Source organism: Myxocyprinus asiaticus, chromosome 30, assembly GCF_019703515.2.
Source record: "Myxocyprinus asiaticus isolate MX2 ecotype Aquarium Trade chromosome 30, UBuf_Myxa_2, whole genome shotgun sequence".
In the NCBI taxonomy this organism is placed as follows: Eukaryota; Metazoa; Chordata; class Actinopteri; order Cypriniformes; family Catostomidae; genus Myxocyprinus; species Myxocyprinus asiaticus.
In genome coordinates, this window is record NC_059373.1 from 2,533,606 (window position 1) to 2,553,891 (window position 20,286).

Sequence of the window (20,286 nt, forward strand, 5' to 3'; positions counted from 1 at the left end):
TAAATACGACTGATAGTGTTTGTGCCACTAGAGGACAGTATTTTCTGAGCATTTTGTGTTCTCTCTGTTGTGTTCAGTCTGATGCTATTCTGATTTGTGTCTTTTTCTGATGGTGTTTTGATTAAAAGTTTTGTTCAACTTTTCTGTACAGTTTGTGTTCAATCTGATGTATTTGGATGTAGTTTGTGTTTGATCTGACTTTTTATCTTTAGTTTGTTTTCAGTGTGATAGTGTTTTGACTGCAGTTTGTGATGTTAATATTAAAGATGTTTTTATGTTGTTTGTGTTCGATCTGTTGATGTTTTATCTTTAGTTTGTAATCAGTATGAGGAAATTGTGTGTAGTTTGTGTGCAATCCAAAGGTGTTTTGTCTGTATTTTGTTAAATCTGATTATGTTTTATCTTTAGTTTGTGTTCTCTTTGAAAGTGTTTTGTCTGTATTTTGTGTTTTTGTCTGTATATTCTATTTTGTTTATAATCTGATGGTCGGAGGTTTGTTTAAACTGATGGAGTTTTGTGTAAAGTTTGTTTTCTTAATATTAAAGATGTTTTGTATGCACTGTAGTTTGTGTTTGATCTGAAGTTTTATCTCTAGTCTGTATTCAGTATTACAATGTTTTGTTTGTAGTATGTTCAGTCATACAGTGTCTGTAGTTTGTCTTCTTATTATTAACCTAAATCTGTTTTGTCTGTAGATTGTTAAATCTGATGATGTTTTATCTTTAGTTTGTAGTTAGTGTAGTTAGTGTAATTATGTTTTGTCTGTAGTTTGTGTTCTTAGTATTAAAGATGAGTTTTGTCCTCAGTTTGTGTGCAATCTAAATCTGTTTTGTCTGAAGTTTGTTCAGTCTGATCTTATTTTATCTTCAGTTTGTAGTCAATATGATTTTTTTGTTTTTGTTTTTTTGTTTGTCTGCAGCTTGTTTTAAGATGATGTTCTGTTTGCAGTTTGTGTTTTAATCTGAGGGTGTTTTGTCTGTAGTTTGTTTAAATGTTATGTTTTGTATGTAGTTTGTGTTTAATGTGGTGCTTTTTCTGCAGTTAGCCTTTTAATCTGATGGTGTTTTGCCTGCAGTACTTATATGAATCTGATGGTGTTGTCTGCAGTTTGTTTTTGATCTGATGTTTCGTCTGTAGTTTGTTTTTAATCTGATGCCGTTTCTCCTGTAGTTTGTTTATTCTAATCTGATATTTTACCTGTAGTTTGATTTAATCTGATGGTGTTTATGAGGTTGTTTTTTTCTAAGGGTGTTTTGGTTGCAGTTGGTTTAATCTGATGGTGTTTTGTCTTCAGTTTGTTGTCAGTCTCATGGTGTTTTGTCTGCAGTTAGTGTTTAATCCAGTGTTACATTTTTGTTTGTTTTCAATCTGATGATGTTTTGGCTGCATTTGTTTGATCCTTTCATGTTTTTTCTGCAGTTTGTGTTTAATCTTATATTTTATCTTTTGTATGTTTTCAATCTGATGATGTTTTGGCTGCGGTTAAAGTTTGAATCTGATGGTGTTTTTGTTCTACAGTTTGTGTTTGATCTAAAGATTTCTCAGTAGTTTGTGTTTAATCTGATGGTGTTTTGCCTGTAGTTTGTTTTAACCTGATGATGTTTTGCCTGCAGTATTTATTTGAATCTGATGGTGTTGTCTGCAGTTTGTTTTTGATCTGATGTTTCGTCTGTAGTGTGTTTTTTCTACTATGATCATAATTTATCTGTAGTTTTTGATTTAATTTGATGGTGTTTGTGAGTTTTTTTTTTAATCTAAGGGTGTTTTGGTTGCAGTTTGTTTAATCTGATGGTGTTTTGTCTTCAATTTGTTGTCAATCTCATGATGTTTTGTCTGCAGTTAGTGTTTAATCCAATGTTTCATCTTTTGTTTGTTTTCAATCTAATGATGTTTTGGCTGCATTTGTTTTATCCTATCATGTTTTGTCTGCCGTTTGCGTTTAATCTTATATTTGATCTTTTTTATGTTTTCAATCTGATGGTGTTTTTATTCTGCAGTTTGTGTTTGATCTGATGTTTTCGTCGGTAGTTGGTGTTTAATCTGATTGTATTTCGTCTGTAGTTTGTGTTTTAATCTGATGGCATTTTGTCTGCAGTTCGTGTTTTAATCTAATGGAGTTTTTCCTTCAGTTTGTGTTCAGTCTGATGGTGTTTTGTCTACAGTTTTTCCAATCTGATCATGTTTTGTCCGCAGTTTGTTTTCAATCTGATGGTGTGCGGGCGAATGAATGATAATCTTGCTCTGGAAGAGTTTGTACTGCACTCTGCCGCTCCGCTGGATACAGCTGTCCGTCTTTCACGAGCTCTGACTCTGGCCGCACTGAGAGAGAAGGAGCGTTCAGTTGACCTGCACGCCGCTGCTCATCATTGTGAGGTCATGGCCTCTGACCTCTTAGCCCTAGCTGCCTTAGCCGGGGATCTAGGTGCGGGTCCAGTCCTCCGAGCTGTAGACCATCGAGGTGCCAGTGTGCTGGATTGCCTGATCGAGGGGAGACAGAAAGGTGTGATGTCTCACCCAGCGGTGCAGAAGTACCTGACAGATGTGTGGTACGGAAGCCTGCAGTGGGACTCGTTGAAGATCCTTCTGTTGTTCTTCTGCTTGCTTCTCTGTCCTCCTCTGTGGCTTGCCCTCTCACTGCCACTCAGACACAGGTAAAGGGTTTGACATTCTCAAATTCTATAATAACATTTACTTTAAAAGGAACTGTACAATTCACTGATTCTTGAAAGATAGGACAACATAGGCTACAGGATTGCAAAAAATAAAAGTGTATGTACCAGTGAATGTTCAGAGATAATCAGCTACGTTTTGGTGGCAAATCTTTTCAAAATTGCTATCATTCAATATGTGTCCATACCCTTAAGTACAAAAATCATGTCATGATCACTGTCAAATATTTATTATAAATATTGACAAATCTAGCATTCACATATGCTTAACAATGAATTGAGAATACAGAATTGTTTCAAACAGATGGTTAAAACAGCAATCCGTTTGAAAAAAAAAAAATAAAAAAAAAATATATATATATATATATATATATATATATATATATATATTGCATGCAGTAGTCATTTAGTTTTTTTCTGGACACAGAAAACAGTGCATAATATGAGGGATATTATTTAAAAATCCTTTCAGTTTTGTTGGGGTTACCCCTACTTAAAAATCCCAGTTTAACCCCTGAATATATCTGAGCGAATATTTAGCAAGAAAAGAAGCAATATGGTCAATATTTATTTTATATTGTGGTCCCACTTTATATTAGGTGTCTTTAACTACTATCTACTTAAGCATTTGATACAATGTACTTTTTATGTACATATGTGTTGTTGCATTTTACATACATTTAAAGTACCTGCATTTAATTACATCTGTAATTACACTGTTAACTCTACCCCTAAACCTAACCCTAACCCCTAAACCTACCTGTACCTCAACATCAGTAGCAGCAAATGTGGCTTTTGTGATAATTTTGATGAACAACATGTAGTTACAAATTAAGTGCATTGTATGTTAGTTCATACTAAAGACACCTAATATAAGTAGGACCCAAATTTGTGTCTTTCTTTTCTAAACTCCATACAGCTTTAACACCATCCCCATTGTGAAGTTATTGAGTCATCTGGTGTCACACATCCTCCTGTTGGCCCTCTTCATCCTGACAATCGTTTACCCGCCCATAAGCCCGCTCTCCGAAGGCCGTCTCGTGCCCAGTTGGTCTGAATGTCTGTTGCTGATCTGGCTGTGTGGAATACTGGTATCTGAACTGACCTTCCCAGGTAAGCGCACTGGTTTAGCATGGATTCGACTCCTCCTCCTGGGCTTTTCCACTGCTGCGCTGCTCTGCCACATCATGGCTGTCTTCTCCCAGTGGTGGCCACCGACTCATCTTCACTGCCTGTTCGCCAGGAACGTCCTCCTCGCTGTCGCAATGACATTGGGCTTTATACAGCTTCTGGAATTCTTGACGTTCCATCACTTGTTCGGCCCGTGGGTCATCATCATCCGAGACTTGATAAAAGATCTGTGCCGTTTCACCGTCATCCTTATGCTATTCCATACGGCTTTCACATTGAGTCTCACGGCCTTATGCCAACCTCTGTATCCACTAGAAATCCTTCAGCATTCAAATAGTACAGTCAATGCTACAGAAGTCCCTGTGCCTGGCCATTTAAATATGTCTGTCCTGCTGTTCTTTGCCTTGTTTGGTATGACCGAGCCGGATAAAATTCCCAAAGTGGAACGGTCGCCTCCCGCGACAGCTATTTTGGCTAAAATGGTGTTTGGTGTTTATCTGGTGGTGACGTTCATTGTGTTGATCAATCTGCTCATTGCCATGATGAGCAACACATACCAGTGCATCCAGGCCCAGTCCGACATGGAGTGGAAGTTCGGCCGTGCCGTTCTGATTCGGGATATGAGCCGGAGGTCTGGAGTACCGTCTCCATTCAATCTTTTCACCAACCTGTTTTACTACATCAAGGTTTTGTGCAAATGTGGAGGTATGATTCACTTTTCATCTTTTGGTGTTTCTTCAGCTTCGGGCGGTTTTATGTTTTGGGGTTGTTATTCACATTTTTTCGTTTTTGTTATTTGAATTTCGCATTAAAACTGAACAGGAAACTTTTTCTGTGCCCTCATCATACATATATTTATGTATAGATTTGATTATTTAGTCTTGTCCCAGACCCAGACTTTCAATATTAAACAATTTATTATAAAAATACTAATTATTACGTTTAATATTGAAATAATTTAAACAAAGTGTGAAACAATATAAAATGTAATATATAAAATATAATAATAAACATAAATAATAGGACACATTAAATAAATCATATAATTTAATAGTAAAAAAATAATATATTAATAAATAATGTTTTTAAGTTTACTTAATATTTTTAATTAGTTAATTAATTAATAAAAAATTCAATAATAAGCATAAACAATTTCAATGTTTATTGTGTGAAAATGATTTCTACCAATTTTTAAAACATTTCGACTGTCCCACAGTTGTGGCGTCATTTCCACCACAACAAACAATTTTGCCCTTAATGAAGTTTGTTCAAAAGTTAGTGTACTTGTTAACCAAGTGGACAAAAGTGTCAGTGAAGAGCATGCTTGAGATGAAATCTGAAACAAAACGAGGGAAATATCAAATATTTATATTGGCCGTCATTTCTTATCAAGCTGTGCTTTTCCAAATTATGCAAAAATTGTGATGATTTAATTGTGTGTATTTAGGATGTGTAAAATGTTAGCTATGAAATTAGCCTCAGCAAGACGGAGTCAGTCATTTCATTTCAGAAACATTAAAAATGTCATTTCCATCAGCATGGAAATGACAGAAAAAATGACAAAAATGACATAAATCTCCTGTTATGCATGTGCATACCCTGTTGGACATCGTTAGTAGACAAACATCAAACATTAGAGTGCGAAACATGTTTTAACGAGTCTTCTTAGAAATCCACAATGCTAAAAGTGCCCAAAGTTGAAGAAACACCCATTTACGGTTTCTTGTTTGTTAGTAGCTCTCTTTTCTATTTTTATTATTCATATTACAAAGAAGTGTGTGTCTGTGGTGTTGAGTTCCTTTTCTGTGTCTATATTCTATGTTTTATACAGGTAAGATGTGCTCTGGTGTTGGGGATGGTCTGATGAAAGAAGATGAAGATGCTGACGGTCTGTCTGATTTTCGCTCGCTTGATCAACTGCCTCAAACATCTGTCAGCTGGGTCAGAGGAAACAAGAAAACGCAGATTATCCCTGAAGGCAAGTACACACTAACACTTCATGCCTTGTTGGACCTTTAGTTTTGTCGGTCAACACACAATCTATTTTATACTCCAAAACTGTTTGCTGAATTCAGCATCAAGTATGGAAATATTCCAGTACACATCAATTAAATTACTTGTTTTTTACAATCTAAGAGAAAAGTTGATGCCTGCTCTTTAGAGGTATGAAAGGGCATTTAGTTGAAGTCCATACTGGAGATCGTGCGACCCAACCTGACCCGACCGGTGCTGGCAAATTTTTAGCCTGAACCCGACCCAACCAAAAATTTCTTCTCCGAGCAAGTAAATTAATTGCAAGAGGCTGTATTTTATGTAAGCATCATAGGCAACATTCATAACAGTATAGTAACAGTAAACATTCACAGTTTTAACAAGGGAAAAAAATGTCACCTTACCGTTTATGAAGTGCTGAAACTTTGCTGGGTGAAGAACAATCTGGAATCATGTGTAAAAGTGTAACATGAAGTCTTTTGAATTGACACCTACGGTAAAAAAAAGCTAGACACAGCGGTACAAATGAACAGAACGCAGGTGTCTCAAGATGCATTTAAATTTTTTTAAATTGCTTTGTGTCTACAAAATGCGGCGGTCCTGCACGAGATGCTAAAACAATCCGTGACGTGGCACAACAATCAAAGACGTCCATCCAGCAATGTTTACATAGAAAAACAATTGAAAAACAGCACAGAAACACAAAACCACATTCGGTGTGAACAGCCCCTAACTCGTCTGTTCACACGTGTCCGTAAGAGTGCCTGCAGGAAACAGGTTACGTTAAAAAATAATACAGTAATAATCTATATCTTTTTAAATACATATATTCAAATGTTTATAATAATCATATTTTTATTGATTTATTGAATATAATATTAATTGTAAATATGTTTATATAATTATGTTTCATTAGACGTGAAAGCTGTGGATGAAAAAACAGACAACATGAGATTATGAAAATTAGAAACATTTACAGGATGAGAATAGTTTGTGAATAGTACATTTAAATTAGATAGTACATTTAGAAAATAGTAAATTATGATACTGCTAATGAAGTGATACTTACTAGAAAAATGGTGAATCACTCTTATCCCTTGTGCGACCTTTGGGACATTTTTGTCTTTTTCATTTTTGTTTTTTCGATCATTTTGGCTGTTAATGCCAACGGCATAAATTTCACTAGAGGTGTGTATTAAAGGGGGAATTTTGATATTTCAACCTCAGTTCCTATAATACATCTATAATACACTGTGTACACAAAATAGTTACTCAGGTGTCCCCATTGAAACCCATTAAAACTGCAATATTTGATCCCAGTGCCATTAAATCATAAAATCATGAATTCTATGATATTATGCTTTCATTCCGGAGCCCTGGCTTCAAAATGTTAATATTTTCCACCAGGTGGCGCCATTTTTCTCATGTTTAGCCTATGGAGCAAATTCATGCTTTTCCCCTATTCTCTGTTTGCTGTATTATAGAGCACTGCAGGACAATTGAATAAATGATGCAGCTAAAATTGTGTGGGTGTGTTGGCATGGATGTCAGTGTGTTTTGTATGTGTGTATTGAGAAATGTGTGTGTGTAAAAAACAACAGTGGCATTATATAAACAAACTGGCATTTAAAGGGTTAAAATCCTGAAAATGAATGAATATTTGGTAGTTATGATCAGGACTGATGTTGGTTAAAAAAATAACTAATTAAATGTGGAAAATAATATTAATATATAATATTATTATGGCAGATTTTTGACGTGGACATTTTTGTCCTCTAAGGACCTCTGAGTAACTTTTTTTTATTGATGCACAAGGGGTAAATTGTTCTCTTTTGATGTATGTATTAAGTACTGTATACTTAATGCTATGAGCAAACAGTAAGATTATCCAGAGGTTGTCAGGTGTTAGTATGTTGTCTGAATGCATTCTTTCATGTTACTGTACAGATGGTCAGATCACGATGTCCAGGACTGGCGGAGAGTTGCGTGTGGAGAATGTTGTTGATTGGCCGTCGGTGGTCCACCAGTTTTTATCTCAACATCGACCGAGAGACAGAACACCATCTGAGACGAATGACCAACCTCTTCATCATGACAGATGAGTTTGCACTGCCCATGAGCATCACTCTCACACCTCAGCACTTCCTGTCTAATACAGTAGCGTTAGCTTTAGTTTGTGTGCAAACCTTCATCTGTTTCTCATATTCACTGCTCACTAGTCACTTTAATGAAATATGTCGTTTTCAAGCTTATAATTAGAGTGTTTATGTTGCGATCATTGTGTCATTCTATTGCACTTAAATGTTAAATGAGTTCAATGAAATGCAGCATTATGCAACGAGAAAAAACAGTATGTTTTACAGTATTACTATTTTTGTTTTTTTAAGACTAGTGCCACAGAAATATCAGTGTTAATGATATGGATGAATGTCTTTCATTTTTCTTTGTCCTTTTTTTATGTTTTGCACTAAATTTTATTTCTACGGAACCTATATGTTAATGACACACATGCTGCATACAGTTTTACAATAATTTACTGTATATGTAGCACATGCTAAATGAAATTATACATTTATAAAAAATTTTCAGGTGTTAGTTCACTTATTGAACTTATTTTTTAATGCTGCGTTCACATGATATCGTGTCAAAATTACTGTAGTTACAAGATGACAACTCTTTCTACTCTTAATGCCATAATGTGTGGCTTTGTTATTGATGACAGTAAAACACTTAATCATGACATTAATTTGTCTCTATATACTCTCTATATACTATATATATATAATGATTCAAGAACAAAGAACGGACACCCGATTATTGGTTAGAATAAAATGGTATATCAAACATGTAGAGGTTGTTGCTACCTAATTACATGGAACTTGTTGATCCAATTTTGGTTGTTTTTATTTGACATCACATCATTCAAGGGGGTGAAGTAGAAGCTTTAACAAAAGTTACGAGTTTCAAACTAGTATTTACGGGTTCCATTAAAAGAGTTCCATTAAATGGAAACGTTTCTTAGAAGTCTGAAATTTGTAATTGCGGTAATCTGTCAATAATGTGAACGCAGCAGGAGTCTATTTTTTTTTCAGTAGTAAGTCATACTACTATGATGTCAACAACCTCACAAATATTCATAAATTTGTTTATTTGTTTCTGCACTTGGACTGTCCTGAAAACAGAAATAAAAACAATTGTAAAAGTAAAAGTAAACCCTGCCTTATTGTTATATATTCTTGCATATTACACATATTAATGATGACATCATCTGTTTGTTTTTGACTGTTGTTACTGTTGAAGAGAAACTGTGGTTTTTCCGTTCTGATTTTACAACAGCCTGACCTTTCATCTGCTTTGTATCCTGAACGTCCAAGATGAACAGTTCGTTCATTCTGTCCCACTAAGAGACGCATTTACTGTTAGACATGAAAAGTAGTCCGGTCTCACGTCAAAGGCGTTACAATTCCACTGTCAGAACCAAACCAGAAGTGACAAATGTAAGCCAGATTTGGCACAAACTCTGTTGCTATCTGGGACAATATATACGTTCATAAATATGCCATATTCTTACTAAATTCACAAGTTCATACAGTACATTTTACTGACAACTGACCCAACTGGGGCCCAAACTCTCTCAAATTTGGCCCAAACTCTGTTTTCTATTACATCTATGAAGGATGAAGCTAGCTAAAAATTAGTTTCTGTCTTGTATTGATTTGAAGTTGTTTTGCTTGATTCATTTGTCTCAATGGGAGTAAAGACTTGAGAATAACACGTTGATGGCTTATGCTGTCATCCCCTTCCTCCGTTTTGAGGTGAGGTTAACCAGGCGCCATAGAGCTCGGTCGTACAGTCAAATATATGATGATTTCCACTCTCGCATTCTCTCTGACACAGGAAGTGTCTCTCGCTAACCTGTTTTATGCCAAATGAGAGCCAAGTGGTTTTCGGTGGAGATTAATGGCTTTTACACTTAAAACTATTCATCCGTTTATGAGTCTAAACTCACTGTCAAGTTTAACTTGGGACAGAGCAATGAGTGGAAGAGTAAACATTTATAATGAGGTAGATTTTTCACTTTTATGAAAGTTCAGTTTCGGCTCCGTGTTTACACTGAGAAACAGAAAGAGAGTAACTCAACCTTCCTGCATCAGAAGGAAATTCAGACTGTATTTCTCAGAAAATTAAAAGATCAGTTTTTTTAAATGTCCTGACATTAACCACATTTAAGTGAAGTAACCGTAAGTCACTCTTTCAAGTGACGGATTAGTTTCATTTATTAGACATATAGACCAAACACAAGGCATTTGTGTATCCTGTTTTGCTCCTTTTACATCCATAAAAGCACTTAATTTTTATTATTCTGCTGTGGCACTCTCTTTTCATCTCGCTGTTTAACATAAGAGTAAGCGCAAGAATTCAGAAGCACTAAACTCTTGGAATTTTGCAAAACAGGATGATTTTGTGTTAAAGAATAATATTATTCATACTTACGCATGGAAAAATAAAGAGGTGGCTTACCGAACTTGACCTGAACTGCCAGTATTCTTTCTATTACTATTGCACATAAATATCTCAAAACCATCGTAAAATTTTCACATCTTCAATAATTTGAGTTTGCCATTATGTGGACTCGAAATTGTAGCCCACACTAACAACCTGGTCTGATAAAGTGCCAGGTGGGTCGAAACGTCACCATGGTGGGAATATATTACATTTCTATTTTTGGAGCTGTGTTGTGCCGACTTTATCTTTTTTTTAGCTATTTTGCCCTTCTTCTTTTTTTTTTTTTTTTGGTCAAGCACCTACACTGAGCACTTTCGCCATTGGATGCGTGTGCTTCTGCTTATGGTTTAACAAACAAAACACAAGTATGGTACTGCCATGTTTATATAGTCATGATAAACCAGGGGCCTTCTGAATTATTTTTTTATTTTTTGTATAGCACCTTTCACAACACACTTTATTGTACAGTACCTTTTTGTTGGACATGTAATATGGTAGTATTCTTTGATGTACCGTAAAGTACTAATACTAGTTCCCTATCTGTCACTCACTCGACGTTGTGTCGATGTAGTGACACTAGGGGTCACTGTTGGGAGCCCGAGACACCTCTGGTCTTTGATAAAAGGCCAATGAAAATTGGCGAGTGGTATTTGCATGCCACTCCCCCGGACATACGGGTATAAAAGGAGCTGGTATGCAACCACTCATTCAGATTTTCTCTTCGGAGCTGAACGGTCATGCTCATTGACCTGAATATTACTGTTCATTCTCCTCTGCTGGATCTGACGGCGCATTTCAGCGGCTTCTCCCTCCACTGCACTGGTGCACTGCAGAGAACGCCCCTGGGTGCTTTGGCAGAAAAACTAGAGAGTATATTTTCTGAAAGAGCTTTTTCCCCTCTAAAAGAGTACATATTTCTCTAAAAGAGCGCACACACGGAACGTCTTTTTAAAGACGCGTCTTTTCAAAGATGCCTTTCCGATTGTGTGTTATTCCTGGTTGTGCTCGTTATCTCTCAACTTCGGATGGTCATGAACGAGTTAATTAATTTAAAAAAAACACACCTTTGAGCTATGAATCTTGAGTGAAACGCTGGCTTTGAGCACCTCCAGAATATGTGTGTGTCCATTCTTGGCAGCCAGGTGTACGGCAGTCATCCCCTCCTGAAAACCACAGGGTTAGACAGGAACATACTGTCTGAATGAAATGTACAGTGACCAATCACAGTTTGTTTTGTTGTAACTCACCATTTTGGGCCAGGTAAAACCGAAATCGTTAAAATGGACCGGTGTGAAAAAAATGAAAACAAAACACATACAAATAATGATGTGTAAACCCCGAAGCAATTAGTAAAAATGTGTCTGACTGAAGGCTGTTCAAAAGGAAGGGAACTTAATTATGCTGCCTCAAATGTGTCTCATTCTTTCTAACTCACTACGTCCTCCAATGTCACTGAAGCTCCGGCCTCCAGAAGAACTTTCACCACCTCCATATGACCGCCAGCAGCAGCTAAATGCAGCGGACTCAAGCCGTTAGCCTGCGGATATAGCAAGAGCATAGCAATTATAATTCATTGTATTTTATGCAATGGTTATCAGTGACCTATCTTTAACCGTTGACTTCCGTACCTTGTTGTTGAGGGTGAGTAGTCCTCTTTGATTAAACGTGAGCAGTTCTTTAATGACGGCCACACTGCCTTTAGACGCAGCGATGTGTGTGCAAGTCACGCCCTCCACGTTAGCTAGTGTGGCTAACTCTGGTCTGTGCCTCAGAAACAGCTTCACCACCTTAGAGTGATCGTTCTCAGCTGCCAGATGAAGAGAGGTCTGACCGTGCTGAAAAAACACACAAACATACTCAAACAAACTGATTCTAGTGTCCTAAGGTGACCAATAATATGGTGTTAAGTGTTCTACAAATGCAATAACTCTTTGGAGCTAAGTATGCTAACATGATACTTATCTCCCCAATTTGGAATGCCCAATTCTCAATGCGCTCAAAGTCCTCGTGATGGCGTAGTGACTTGCCTCAATCCGGGTGGCGGACAATGAATCTCAGTTGCCTCTGCGTCTGAGACCGTCAAACCGCGCATCTTATCACGTGGCTGGTTGAGCGCGTTACTGCTAAGATGTGGTGCGTGTGGAGGCTTCACGCTGTTCTCCGTGGCATCCATGCACAACTCACCACACACCCCACAGAGAGCGAGAACCACATTATAGCGACCACGAGGAGGTTGACCCAACGTGACTCTACCCACCCTAGCAACCGGACCAATTGGTTGCTTAGGAAGCCTGACTGGAGTCACTCAGCAAGCCCTGGATTAGAATTTGAGACTCAAGGTGTGGTAGTCAGCGTCTTTACTTGCTGAGCTACCCAGGCCCCAACATGTTACTTTTTTACTTTGAAATATTTTGGAACTGAAGTTCCCTATCTGTCACTCACTCGAAGTTGTGTCGATGTAGTGACACTAGGGGTCACTGTTGGGAGCCCGAAACACCTCTGGTCTTTGATAAAAGGCCAATGAAAATTGGCGAGTGGTATTTGCATGCCACTCCCCCGGACATACGGGTATAAAAGGAGCTGGTATGCAACCACTCATTCAGATTTTCTCTTCAGAGCTGAACGGTCATGCTCATTGACCTGAATATTACTGTTCATTCACCTCTGCTGGATCTGACGGCGCATTTCAGCGGCTTCTCCCTCCTCTGCACTGGTGCACTGCAGAGAACGCCCCTGGGCGCTTTGGCAGAAAAACTAGAGAGTATATTCTCTGAAAGAGCCTTTTTCCCCACTAAAAGAGTATATATTTCTCTAAAAGAGCGCACACACGGAACGTCTTTTTAAAGACGCGTCTTTTCAAAGATGCCTTTCCGATTGTGTGTTATTCCTGGTTGCGGTCGTTATCGCTCAACTTCGGATGGTCATGATCGCTGTCTTTCGTGTCTGGGCGCGACCCACACAGAGGCAGCGTTTATGAATCGTTCATGTTCTCACTGCGAGAACATGACCATGGCAACGTTGCAGTCGCGGCTTGCTTTCGTAAGAACCTCCCATTCCCCAGCACGCTTGTCTGCCCCAATCGGGCTTCCGGATGAGTTTGCCGGCTCGTCTCACAGCGAGTCTGGCTTCTTGTTCGGAGCCCGTGAAGATGATGGGCTCTCGAGTGCAGCATCGGAGAGCGGGCTTGTCCAGTTGGACACAGAAGCCTCAGCTGGGCTTCCCCCTTCGGGGACGATCACCCAGTCACAGGCCGATGCCGAAATGACGGACATGCTTTCCCGGGCGGCCGCGAGCGTCGGGTTAGAGTGGAACCCTCCACTCTCCCCTGAACCCTCGCGGCTTGATGATTAGTTTCTGGGCTCGCGGCACCGCTCAAAGCAGCCGTGCCCCGCTCCAGTGCCATTCTTCCCGGAAGTGTATGAGGAGCTGACGAAGTCGTGGGAGGCACCTTTTACTGCCAGGCTCTGACTCCGCAGTTCACCCGCTCTCACTACCCTCGATGGTGGGGCGGCCAAGGGCTATACGGCGATTCCCCCGGTGGATAAGGCGCTCACGGTGCACCTATGCCCGCAGAGCGCCACCACCTGGCGTGGACGCCCTATGTTCCCGTCCAAGCCCTGTAGGCTCACATCGTCCCTGATGGCTAAAGGCGAGGCCGACAAGACACGGTTCCTTGCTGCCCCCATTTCCCAGGCGGGCCTATTCAGTGACACCGTCGAGGACTTTGCCCAGCAGTTCTCGACGGTGAAGCGGCAGACAGAGGCAATCTGGCACATCCTGCCCTGGCGCGGCTCAAGATCCCGCACCCTGTCTGCTCGTTGCCAAGGGTGTCCCCCTACGGTGACTGCACCGGCTCCGCCGCAGCCCGCCCCTTTGGCCCGGCCCCGGCGTGGAGCCCACTGCAGGAAGCCGACACCACCCGTCTCACAGCCAGCGCCGAAGAACCCTCGGAGGTCCTCGAAGTGCCCCTGAGATGGGCGACCCAGGGACGAGGGAACCCACTCACGTGGAGCTGGTAGGAAGACCACTCCATCCCCCGGTGGAGGGCCGGGTGGAAAATCTTTTGTTGCCTTTTTGTTTGATTTCGCCGCACGTCCAAGTGGCCGCGGCACCCAACAGTTCAGCAAAAGAGCGGCTTCCTTCCTCCCTGGGTCACATACCCGGTGCGTACGGTCGTCTCCATGACTACCGTCCACGGGCTTTTTCTTGCAGGATTGGCGCTCCAGCGGTGCCCTTTCCGCCCCTGAACGCCCAGCTTTGGCACACAGCCGCCCCCGATGTGGCAGTCTCCACGGGTTACAAGGACAGGTCTCTTCCTCCCCTGTCCCAGGCTGTTCCGTGGGTGGTCACAAGGAGCCAGGTAAGTGCTTCGATGTCCCTAGACTCAGCACGGCCACGACGTGCTGTGGCACCTCGCGCTCTGCCCCGCCACGAGGCCCCACCTGCCGGTACGTCCGACGACATTGTCCCCTTGGTCCCTCTGGACGTGTGGCTCGTGCTCTCCATCTCCGTCGCGATGACTGATCCGGACCGTCCGACTCGGCTATGCGATTCAGTTCGCCAGGCGCCCGCCCAGGTTCAGCGGTTTTCACTTCACCTTGGTCAAGGGCGAAAACGCCGCCATCCTGCGCGCGGAGATCGTCTACTCTCCTATGGAAGGACGCGATAGAACCTGTCCCTCCAGCCGAGATGAAGAAAGGGTTTTACAGCCCCTACTTCATCATACTGAAAAAAGCGGTGGGTTGCGGCCAATCTTGGACCTGCGAGTACTGAACCGGGCTTTACACAGACTCCCGTTCAAGATGCTGACGCAAAGACGCATTCTGGCGAGCGTCCGGCATCAAGATTGGTTCACGGCAGTAGACCTGAAGGATGCGTACTTCCACGTCTTGATCCTTCCTCGACACAGGCCCTTCTTGCGGTTCGCGTTCGAGGGTCAGGCGTATCAGTACAAAGTCCTCCCTTTCGGCCTGTCCCTGTCTCCTCGCATCTTTACGAAGATCGCAGAGGCTGCCCTTGCCCCGTTAAGGGAGGTGGGCATTCGCATTCTCAACTATCTCGACGACTGGCTAATCCTAGCTCACTCTCGAGACATGTTGTGTGCACACAGGGACCTGGTGCTCTCACACCTCAGTCAACTAGGGCTTCGGGTCAATTGGGAAAAGAGCAAGCTTCTCCCGGTTCAGAGCATCTCTTTTCTCGGATTGGAGTTGGACTCAGTCTCCTTGACAGCGCGCCTTACGAACGAGCATGCCCAGTCAGTGCTGGCCTGTTTGAAAGCATTCAAACAGGGAACAGCAGTTCCACTGAAACATTTTCAGAGGCTCCTGGGGCATATGGCGTCCTCGGCAGTGGCCACCCCGCTCGGGTTGATGCATATGAGGCCGCTTCAGCACTGGCTCCAGACTCGAGTCCCAAGATGGGCATGGCGCCACGGGACACATCGCGTGGCAATCACGTCGGTCTGTCACCATCTTTTCAGTCCTTGGACCGACCTCTCGTTTCTACGAACAGGTGTTCCTCTAGAACTGGTCTCCAGGCACGTCGTGGTCATGACAGACGCCTCCAAAACGGGCTGGGGTGCTGTTTGCAATGGGCATACAGCCGCCGGCTTCTGGACGGGCCCGCGACTGCATTGGCACATCAACTGCCTCGAGTTGTTGGCAATTCTGCTCACCCTGCGGAGGTTCCAGCCGTTGATCCAGGGCAAGCACGTGTTAGTTCGGACAGACAGCACGGCAATGGTAGCATATGTCAACCGCCAAGGCGGTCTGCGCTCTCATTGTATGTCACAACTTGCCCGCCATCTCCTCCTCTGGAGTTAGCAGCACTTCAAGTCGCTGCGAGCCACTCACATCCCAGGCAACCTCAACACTACAGTGGACGCGCTGTCACGGCAGGTTACCCTCAGGGGAGAGTGGAGACTCCACCCTCAGGTGGTCCAGCTGATTTGGAGTCAATTCGGATGGGCACAGGTGGACCTGTTCGCCTCCCAAGAATCCTCCCACTGCCCGCTCTGGTACGCCCTCACCGAGGCTCCCCTCGGCATAGACGTGCTGGCACACAGCTGGCCCCCTGGCCTACGCAAATATGCGTTTCCCAACAGTGAGCTTGGTTGCACAGACCCTGTGCAAGGTTAGGGAGGACGAGGAGCAGGTCATCCTGGTAGCACCCTACTGGCCTACCCAGATGTGGTTTTCGGACCTCATGCTCCTCGCGACAGTTCCCCCCTGGCGAATTCCCCTGAGGAAGGACCTTCTTTCTCAGGGATGGGGCACCCTCTGGCACCCGCGCCCAGACCTCTGGAATCTCCATGTCTGGCTCCTGGATGGGTTGCGGAAGACCTAAGCGGTCTACCACCCGCGTTGGTATACATGATCACTCAGGCTAGGGTCCCCTCTATGAGGCGCCTGTATGCCTTTTTAGTGGCGTCTGTTCGCTAAGTGGTGCTCTTCCCGACGCGAAGACCCCCAGAGATGCGCAGTCGGATCAGTGCTTTCCTTCCTGCAGGAGAGGCTGGAAGGGAGGCTGTCCCTTTCCACCTTGAAAGTGTACGTTGCCGCCATAGCAGCACACCACGACGCAGTCGACGGTAAGTCCTTAGGGAAGCATGACCTGATCATCAGGTTCCTAAGAGGCGCCAGGAGGCTGAATCCCTCCAGACCACGCCTCATTCCCTCATGAGATCTCTCCATAGTTCTTCAGGGTCTACAGAGAGCCCCCTTTGAGCCTTTGCAGTCAGCCGAGCTTAAGGCACTCTCCTTGAAGACTGCCCTCCTGACTGCGCTCACTTCCATCAAGAGGGTAGGTGAACTGCAAACGTTCTCTGTCAGCGAAACGTGCCTGGAGTTCAGTCCGGGTTACTCTCACGTGAATCCTGAGACCCCGAACGGGCTATGTGCCCAAGGTTCCCACCACCCCTTTTAGGGACCAGGTGGTGAACCTGCAAGTTTATTTTAGTTTAGTGTGCCTTAGTTTACTGTAGTTTAAGTGTGTTTAGTATAGTTTAGTTTAGTTTAGTTCAGTAAAGTATGTTTATATTAAGTGTGGGCAGTTTAAGTGTGTTTAGTAGTTTGTGTGTTTAGTTCCGTATCTGTCACTCACTCGACGTTGGTGTCGATGTAGTGACACTAGGGGTCACACTTGGGAGCCCGAGACACCTCTGGTCTTTGATAAAAGGCCAATGAAAATTGGTGAGTGGTATTTGCATGCCACTCCCCCGAACATACGGGTATAAAAGGAGCTGGTATGCAACCACTCATTCAGATTTTCACTTCGGAGCCGAACGGTCATGCTCGCTGAGCTGAATACTACTGTTCATTCACCTGCTGGATCTGACGGTGCATTTCAGCGGCTTCTCCCTCCTCTGCACTGGTGCACTGCAGAGAACGCCCCTGGGCGCTTCGGTAGAAAAACTAGAGAGTATATTTTCTGAAAGAGCATTTTTCCCCTCTAAAAGAGTATATATTTCTCTAAAAGAGCGCACACACGGAACGTCTTTTTAAAGATGCGTCTTTTTAAAGATGCTTTTCCGATTGTGTGTTATTCCTGGTTGTGCTCGTTATCTCTCGCCTTCTAACGGTCACGATCACTGTCTTTCGTGTCTGGGCACTTCTCACGCGGAGACAGCGTTCATAGATGGTCACATTCTCATTGCGAGAATATGTCCATGGCAACGTTGCGGTCGCGGCTCGCCTTCGTAAGAAAGCAAGCCACCCCAGAGGCTCCCGCCTCGGTCCTTTTACCCACGGGTTTGAGGCCAGCGCGGCTAGCACTGGGGGTGATTTGGGGACCCCAATGGGACCGCCTCTGCCGGGTATCCCCCCGCGGACCTCCCATTCCCCAGCACGCTTGTCTGCCCCGATCGGGCTTCCGGGTGAGTCCGCCGGCTCGTCTCACGGCGAGTTCGACCTCTTATTCGGAGCCCGCGAAAGTGACGAGCTCTCGAGCGCAGCATCGGAGAGCGGGCTCGTCCAGTCAGAAGCCTCAGCTGGGCTCCTCCCTTCGGGGTCGATTGTCCAGTCACAGGCTGACGTGGAGGTGGAGACGGACATGCTTTCCCGGACAGCCGCGAGCGTCGGTTAGAGTGGATTTCACCGCTCTTCCCTGAACCCTCGCGGCTCGGTGATTGGTTCCAGGGCTCGCGGCGCCGCTCAAAGCCACGCCCCGCCCCGTTCCTTTCTTCCCGGAAGTGCATGAAGAGCTGACAAGGTCGGGGGAGGCACTTTTTACTGCCCGGTCCCGATCTTTTCAGCTTCCCCACTCTCGCTACCCTCGATGGTGGGGCAGCCAAGGGTTATTCGGCAATCCCCCGGTGGATAAAGGCGCTCGCGGTGCACCTATGCCCGCAGAGCGCCGCCACCTGGCGTGGGTGCCCAAAGCCCCCGTCCAAGGCCTGTAGGTTTACGTCGTCTCTGACGGTCAAAGCCTACGGTGCCGCTGGACAAGCCGCCTCCACCCTGCACGCCATGGCTCTCCTGCAAGTCCGCCAAGGCGCTAAAGGAAATGCACGAGGGTAGTTCCGCCCCGGGATTGAAGCAGGAACTGCGCTCGGCGACCGACCTCACTCTCCGAGCGACGGAGGTCACGGCACGGTCTCTCGGGCGGACGATGGCCACACTAGTGGTCCAGGAGCGCCACCTTTGGCTCAACCTGGTCGAGATGGGTGAGGCCGACAGGACACGATTCCTTGCTGCCCCCATTTCCCAGGCGGGCCTATTCGGTGACACCGTCGAGGACTTTGCCCAGCAGTTCTCGATGGTAGAGCAGTAGATGGATGCTAGCCGGCTTATCCTGCCCCGGCGCGGCTCAAGATCCCGCACCCCATCTACTCATCGCCGAGGGCGTCCCCCTGCGGTGACTGCACCGGCTCCACCGCAGCCCGCCCCTTCGGCCTGGCCCCAGCGTGGAGCCCACCGCAGGAAGCAGATGCCACCCGTCTCGCGGCCACCCAGAACCCGTGAAAGGCTTCAAAGCGCCCTTGAGATGGGCGACCCAGGGACAACGAAACCCGCTGCTCTGGAGCATCCTTTTGCATTTAATTGCGCTGCATGCCCAAGTGGCTGCAGTACTCAAGAGCTCAGCAAGAGTGGTTTCCTTGTTCCCTGGGTCACATATCCGGTGTGTACGGCTGGCATCACAACCACCATCCACCACTCCATTTGGCAGGTTGGCGCTCCAGCGGCGGTCTCCCGCCCTGAGCGCCCAGCTGTGGCACAAATCCGCCCCCAATGTGACAGTCTCCACGGGTCACGAGGACAGGCCTCTTCCTCCCCCATCCCAGGCTGTTCCGGGGGTGGTCACAAGGAGCCAGGTAAGTGCTTCGATGTCCTCGGACTCAGCACGGCCACGATGTGGTGTGGCACCTCGAGCTCCGCCCCGCCGCGAGGCCCCACCTGCCGGTACATCCGATGATGTTGTCCCTTTGGTCCCCCTTGCGCGGAACTTGGACGCATGGCTTGCACTTTCCAGTCCGTCACGAGGGCTGGTCCGGACCGTCCAACTCGGCTATGCGATTCACTTCACTGGGCATCCGCCCAGGTCCAGCGGTGTCCACTTCACCTTGGTGAAAGACGGAAACGCTGCTACCTTGCGCGGAGATCGCTACCCTCCTACGGAAGGACGCGATAGAACCTGTCCCTCCAGCCCCTACTTCATTGTACCGAAAAAAGGCGGTGGGTTGCGGCCAATCTTGGACCTGCGAGTACTGAACCGGGCCTTACACAGACTCCCGTTCAAGATGCTGACGCAAAGACGCATTCTAGCGAGCGTCCGGCATCAAGATTAGTTCGCGGCAGTAGACCCGAAGGATGCGTACTTTCACGTCTCGATCCTTCCTCGACACAGACCCTTCCTGCGGTTCGCGTTCGAGGGTCAGGCGTATCAGTACAAAGTCCTCCCTTTCGGCCTGTCCCTGTCTCCTTGCGTCTTTACGAAGATCGCAGAGGCTGCCCTTGCCCCGTTAAGGGAGGTGGGCATTTGCATTCTC

General features: G+C 44.8%; 1 protein-coding gene across 1 annotated transcript in view; it reads left to right on the forward strand.

The window, feature by feature from the left end:
- The window catches only part of LOC127420675 (serine/threonine-protein phosphatase 6 regulatory ankyrin repeat subunit B-like), a 69,585-nt gene extending 60,623 nt beyond the window's left edge, over window positions 1-8,962 (forward strand). The window contains exons 26-29 of the mRNA XM_051663125.1: window positions 2,194-2,651; window positions 3,589-4,505; window positions 5,632-5,778; window positions 7,740-8,962. Coding sequence (XP_051519085.1) covers window positions 2,194-2,651; window positions 3,589-4,505; window positions 5,632-5,778; window positions 7,740-7,894 — 1,677 coding nt within the window. The 3' untranslated portion in view covers window positions 7,895-8,962. The remainder of the gene's footprint in view (window positions 1-2,193; window positions 2,652-3,588; window positions 4,506-5,631; window positions 5,779-7,739) is intronic.
- Window positions 8,963-20,286: the final 11,324 nt, after the last annotated feature.